This window comes from Echinops telfairi, unplaced genomic scaffold (assembly GCF_000313985.2).
Source record: "Echinops telfairi isolate 266 unplaced genomic scaffold, ASM31398v2 ScPeMD7_7459;HRSCAF=8497, whole genome shotgun sequence".
NCBI classification, from domain to species: domain Eukaryota; kingdom Metazoa; phylum Chordata; class Mammalia; order Afrosoricida; family Tenrecidae; genus Echinops; species Echinops telfairi.
In genome coordinates, this window is record NW_022111359.1 from 844,260 (window position 1) to 850,171 (window position 5,912).

General features: G+C 62.7%; 1 protein-coding gene across 1 annotated transcript; it reads right to left on the reverse strand.

Annotated features, from left to right (window-relative positions):
- Positions 1 to 3,743: 3,743 nt before the first annotated feature.
- On the reverse strand, positions 3,744 to 5,589 carry BSG (basigin (Ok blood group)). Its single transcript, XM_030888272.2, has 7 exons — positions 5,413 to 5,589; positions 5,196 to 5,278; positions 4,957 to 5,093; positions 4,499 to 4,775; positions 4,336 to 4,360; positions 4,173 to 4,242; positions 3,744 to 4,083 (listed from the first exon to the last, which is right to left on the reverse strand). The coding sequence occupies exons 1-6, from the start codon at positions 5,562 to 5,564 to the stop codon at positions 4,179 to 4,181; spliced, it is 738 nt and encodes a 245-aa protein (XP_030744132.2). The 5' UTR covers positions 5,565 to 5,589; the 3' UTR covers positions 3,744 to 4,083; positions 4,173 to 4,178.
- Between the last annotated feature and the right edge of the window lie 323 nt (positions 5,590 to 5,912).

Below are 5,912 nucleotides of genomic sequence, written 5' to 3' on the forward strand. Positions count from 1 at the left end.
GGGGGCGGCCCAAGGTCACGCGGGCGCAGGGTCTGGGATCCACGCACAAGCCTGGGAAACTGAGGCCCGGGGAGCGCAAGGACGCGCCCAAGGTCACCGCCGAGCGGAGCTCGCAACCTTGGCTGGGGGGCCTTCTCCTGGTGCCTCTGCGCTGGCCTCGCTCTGGAGGGCAGGGCTGGGCGGGGCCCTTTGGCGGGGGGAGGGGGTGCTCCAGTGGTGTCACCAGGCGGGTCCATCGCCCGCCTTTTTTTCTATAGGTTTGAAAATATCCCTAATAGCAGGGTTTTAAGAGGCCGCTGAGCCCTCGCTCTGTCACGCGCGGATCCTGGATAAAGGACTTTAGGAATGTTATTTCGGGCGGGCAGGAAGAGGGTGGCTCTCGGGGCTCCCACAGGGGCCACCCCCATCAGCTGCCCGGGGGAAACTGGAGACCCCACTGGGGCACTCTGGATCAGGGCCTCTGTAAGGGGTGGGATTTAGATGCCTGAGGTCATCAGGGGAGTGGGAGGGGGGGTGACCCAGAATCTCCCTCCTCCCTGCTGTTCTGTCCTGTGGACTGGGGTTACAGCCCAGTAGCTCCTCTCCTCCCAGCTCTGGAAAAACTGACTGCTTGGGGGAGGATGGACCAAAGTTCAGGCCCCTGTCCCAGCTCTCCCTCCCAGGGCGCGGAGAGGAAGCAAAGGGGGTCCCGGGGCAGGGGGCTGCTCCAGCCCTCAGAGCCCTCTGTCAGAGAGGCCACAGCAGTTGGGGTGGGGGGGGGGGAGTGCCAGGAAGCTAGGGATCCCACTCATCCCTGTACACAGTAGGTGTCCAAGAGCTGGCTGTGTGGATGGCATGACCCCATGACCTTTTTTGTACTCGGTGGGTGGGCTTGAGAGGGGGCTGTAGCCATACACGCTCGGGGCACCAAGCCCCCAGACACTTTAGGTGGTCCTTCCATGCACCCTCCGCTATAGAGGTGGGTAGTCAGGCAAGTGGTGGGCAGCTGTTTCTCCCCAGGGGGCTGGGCAAGCGGGGAAGGTGGCACTGCCAGGCTGCAGCCTGCCCCAGGCAGAGGCGTGCTTCGGCTGAAGGGGGGTCTTTTATGTGCGCCCTGGGAAGATGTCAGGCTGGGCAGGTCGCCAGAGCCCCGGGGCTGCAGGCTGAGCCTGAGATGAGGCCTGCCCGCCTAGAGCAGGGGCCGAGTGCAGCTCCTCCTCCCGGGCCCCGGGCCCTGGGACCACAAAGGAGCCTGGCACTAGGGGGTCTCAAACCCTCCCAGAGCCTCAGGGGGCCTTGTCACCATATCTCCAGCCCCAGCTCTCAGCCTGTGTCAGTCTGCCCTCCCCACGTGGGGCGGTCTTTGCACCCATTCTTTAAAAAGTATGTAGTGTCCATCTGGCGCTCAGGTACTGGGTGTGCAGGAGTCAGTCCCCGTGCAAGGAAAGAGAGGCCGGAGGTCAGGTTCAGGCAGAGGCCCTCGGGAGAAAGGCCCGACCACTGGCCATTGAAACCTGCAGAACAAGACCACCACAAGAGGGCCATCATTAGCTGGGTTTTGGCCTAGAGAGGGTGGCAGGGGGGAACACCGCAGCTCACGGCTGGCCAGGTGGCAGGAAGTTCTGAGACCTGAGAAGCCGGTTGACCAGCTAGTGAATGTTCTCTAAAAAGGAACCCCAAAATCACTGTCATTGAGTCAATGCGAACTCAGTGCAGCCCCCCCCCCCCCACACACACACACACCTTGTGGGTTTCCAACGAGACGGTGGCACATAAGAGTGGAAAGCCGTCTTTCTTCCGAGGAGCAGCTGGTGGTTTCTGAGGGCCGGCCCTAGTACACCACCAGGGCTCCTTGAATATGCTCTAGTGCCATTGCCCTGAGTGTGCGAAGGAGCTGAGCAAACACTCGGAGCAAGGAAAGGGCAAGGGAGGTGGTGGGGGGGCCTGTGCCTGGGTGCCTCTGGAGAGGGGCTGTACAAGTGGGGGTGGGAGACACACCATGCCTAGCTCATTCCAGAAGCTCAGAGAGGAAGCCAGCTGAACAGCACTGGACAGGGTGGGGGCTCCCAGGGGCTTGGGGTGAATACAGAGACTTCCACATCCCTGGACACCTCCAACTTCTCTAAAGCCTGCTGTGGCTTCCCAGTCTGTGTCCTCTGGCAACCCTCCCCATGCCAGGCACCAGGTCCCCCGCTGCTCTGAGTACCTCCTCTCCAACCTCCAATGAGCCAAGCTGCAGGGACACTGCCCTTGGGGTCCTTGCCCATGGAAACATGGTCCCATGAGCAGACCAAGTGATAGACAGCCCAGGGTCCTGGGAGGGCCAGTGACAGAGGATCCACTTTTATCACCAGGGAAACAGAGGCTCAGGGAAGGGGGCGTGTCCAAGGTCTCAGAGCTGTGTCCATGCACGAGGTCTGTCCCCCACACCTTTTTCCTGGCCTCCCTGCATTTAGGGATCTGGACTTCCTTTGGGGTCCTCCCCGCATCACAGGACACAGGGTGAGGGTACAGGAGGTGGTGACCAGTCTGCTGCTCCCAACTGCAGTCCACTTCCTCTCATGGCTTCTCCCCACATCAACTTTGGGGTCACTGCCCTGCCCCTAATTCCCCCATAAAGTGAGGTGCAGCTGGGCCTCAGTAGAATGAGGACTGCGGGAGAGGCGGGGGTATGGGTTGGGGTGTGAATGGGCCTTTGTTCCTCCAGCCGCCCTGCTCTGCCCATGGGGCTGGGATGCCTGAGACCCCTTGGTTCCCAGGGCCACCCTGCAGGAGGGCCCGGTATCTTGGCAGATGACCCATGGAAACTGGAGACACCGTTACCTGTGGGAAAACTGAGGCAGGCCTGAGAGCCAGAAGGCCGGACCTCTGGACCTGACACTAGCTGCTGAGTGAAGGAACAAGTGAATGATGTAGAGCACTTGCATGGAGCAAATGCATCAATGAGGAGCCCTTTGTGTGTGTGAAGGAGTGCAGACACAGGAAACGCCAGGTGTTTGCTATCAGCAGCAGGACCAGAAAGAAATTCATGTGGCAATGCCTATTCTCTGGGAGCCCTTCTTCGGAGGGTCCAGGCCCTGCTTGCCACTTCTTCCCCGGACCCCTTGCCCTCTGTTGACATCACCCCTGGGCCAAGGGGCAGACCCAGCAGGCCACACCGTGAGGGAGGTCAGGTGCCACCTTGTGGTGCCCAGGTTCTCTGCAGGCCACCTTCAGGAGTACCTGCCCTCAGGCCCCTGCACGAGTCCCCCACCAGCATCACGTATCTACCGGCATCACAATGCCAACCCAGCCAAGACCAGGGTGCCAGGTCACAGCACCGACCCCTCAGTGGAGCCATCGGGACCTGGCCACTGGTTGTGCATCCGCCTGCACCATGTGGCTCCCTCTGCTGGTGGAAGGGGGAAAGGCCAGGAGCTGGCTTTAGGGGGGTCTGAGCCATCGGGTTAAATTCTATAGAATGGGGTTGGCAGGAGAGAAGTCACATGGACCGGGGGTCCTACTTCTGAGGGGGCAGGTCTTGCAAAGTGACCTGCAGCGCCAGAAAGCATGGGAGCCACACCCAGTGGGGTTTTCTGGTCTCTTTAGGACAGCCCCCCTCTCTTCAGACCCACACCCCACCCCACCTGTCCGCCCCACTCCCAAAATTGTGGGTCGGTCCCTGGTGAGCTGAGTGCCCTCTGTCCTGGGGCTATGGGGTCAACTAACCCTGGTCTCTGGCAAGACCCCCCTCCCATTCCCCCAGAACAGACAGGAGCCTGAGGGGAGCTGAGTCAACCTTTATTGGTGAACAGGGGGTCAGGTGGGAGGCCTTTCCAGCAGACCCCACTGCTCACAATTGCAGTTGGCACGTCAGGGGCTTGGGGGCACATGAGACTGCAGTCACAGTTATGGATGGGGAGGGCGCACAGCAGGACAGGGGAGTGCACAGGGTCCCATCAAGCACCCAGGGTGCAGGAGACTTGGGGAGACACCTGGTTTAGCTGGAAGGAGGGACTGGCTTCTGTCATCTCTGGGTGGGGGCTGGATCCCCAGGTGGCTTCGAGGGAGGGGCAACGTCTGACTGCTGGAGGGGCCGCTCCCTTGTTCACGACCTCAGGTGGCCTGCAAGGGGGGTGGGGAAAGGCTCAGAAGAGCCTTCTAAGTGAGGAGCAGGGCCTGGGTGGGGATCCCTTCCCCTCGGCCCCGCCCACCTGCGCTCAGCTGGAATTCCGCTGGCGGATCTGTTTGTCTTTGTCATTCACGTTGTGTGCGCTGCTCTTCCTGTGGAGGAGAGGTGGCTGTGAGGCACCTGGCCAGAGACCACCCCCCTCCGCCCCCCATCCTGCGGGAGGCGGGACCCCTCCCAGGACTCACAGTGGTGCGGAGCCCATGTCCTCATCTGAGGCGATGCAGACGCAGTCACGGCGCAGGCGCGGAAGAGAAAGGGGGTAGGGGCGGTCGCGTCAGCTCACCAGACCCCGTGCCCCCCCCTCTCACCCCCCACCCTAGGATGCAGCACCTCCGGTTCCCGCCTCACCATCCAGGACCTCCTCGGGCTTGCGCCGCTTCTCGTAGATGAAGATGATAGTGACCAGCACGAGGACCTCGGCCACAATGCCCAGGAAAGGCCAGAGGGCAGCCAGGCGGCTGCGCACGCGCAGCGTCACATCAGCATGGTGGGTGCCCGCGGAGCTGGTCCCGTTGCACACGTACGTGCCGGGGTCGCTCTCCATGTCCAGGTTCTCGATACGTAGCTCCGTGTGCCCCTCCCAGGACCGCACCATGACCTTGCTCTGTGAGCCATTTGCAATGACCTGCAGGTGGGCGGGCGGAGGGGCGGGGCTGGTCAAGGCCAGGGGCAGATAGGGGCCAAGGGGTGGGGTCTGAGATGAGAGTGGGACCGGGAACTAAGGGGTGTGTGTGTGTGTGTGTGTGTGTGAGTGTGCAGGGGGAGTGGCGGTTAGGCCAGGGCTGGGGTGAGGTAGCAGGGCCCACCTGCTCCCCCGCGTCTCCTTTCTTGTACCAGAACCACTGGGTGACAGGCGGGTAGGAATCCGACTTGCACTTGAGTGTGACGCTCTCGCCCTCGCTGGCGTGCTCTGACTTCTTCACGGCGTAGACGTGGGGAGGACCTGGAAGGGGGTGTGTGGAGGCCGGGCTGAGCCATGCCCTTGCTGAAGGCCGACCCCCAGACGCCCCCTCCCCAGATCCCTCCACTCCACCTGAGCACTCACCCTTCACGGGGATGGAGGCCCTGCCAGTTGGCTCGGGCAGGAAGATGCAGGTGTAATTGCCCCCACTGTCATTGGCACTAAGCCTGCCGGAGGGGGTGGGGCGGGGCGCCATGAGGGGCAGGTCCTCAGCGTGCCCTGCCTCCCAGCCCCCGCCCCCTCAACACGCATGCGCGCGCACACAACCGCCCCCACCCCCAACAGGGCCTGAGGGGCTCACTGGAATTCGGTCCTCAGATCAGGCAGCTTGTCCTCCTGGAGCACCTTGTCCCCGCGCATCCAGCGGTGGCCCTCGATGGCGGTGGCGCTGCTGTTCAGAACGCAGATCAGATGAGACTTGGGGCCGGATTCCTCCACCGAGGTTGAGACCATGCCCCCTGCGAAGCCCCAATGAGAAACGGGTCAGCGTGGGGCATGCAGGGTGGAGGGACGAGGGGCGGGCCACCCGCTACAGGTGCAGAGTGAGCATCGCTGGTTTTGGGGGAGGCTGGGACCGAATGCCCAGCTCTGTGAACGCCCCCCCCCCCCCCCCCATTGAAGCAGGCCAGTCTGCTGTGGGCAGGCCTGCCTGGGGCCTGAAGCCCCCAGCAGCAGCAGCTTACAGAGCGGTCGCTTTGACCCACAGCGACATGACAGGGCACAGTAGACCAGCCCCTTTGGGCTACAGGCGCAGGGCCCCTCCTACTTGCACTCAGAGCTGAGGCCAGCAGCCCAGGGCTT

Bases quoted from the DNA above. Each gene is read 5' to 3' on its own strand.
- BSG (XM_030888272.2), bottom strand. From the start codon at position 5,564: ATGGTCTCAACCTCGGTGGAGGAATCCGGCCCCAAGTCTCATCTGATC. The intron at 4,776-4,956 runs GTGGGCCCTGCT...GCCCACCTGCAG, and splicing joins AAGGAGACGCGGGGGAGCAG to GTCATTGCAAATGGCTCACA. The intron at 4,361-4,498 runs GTGAGGCGGGAA...GCATCGCCTCAG, and splicing joins GCCCGAGGAGGTCCTGGATG to ATGAGGACATGGGCTCCGCA.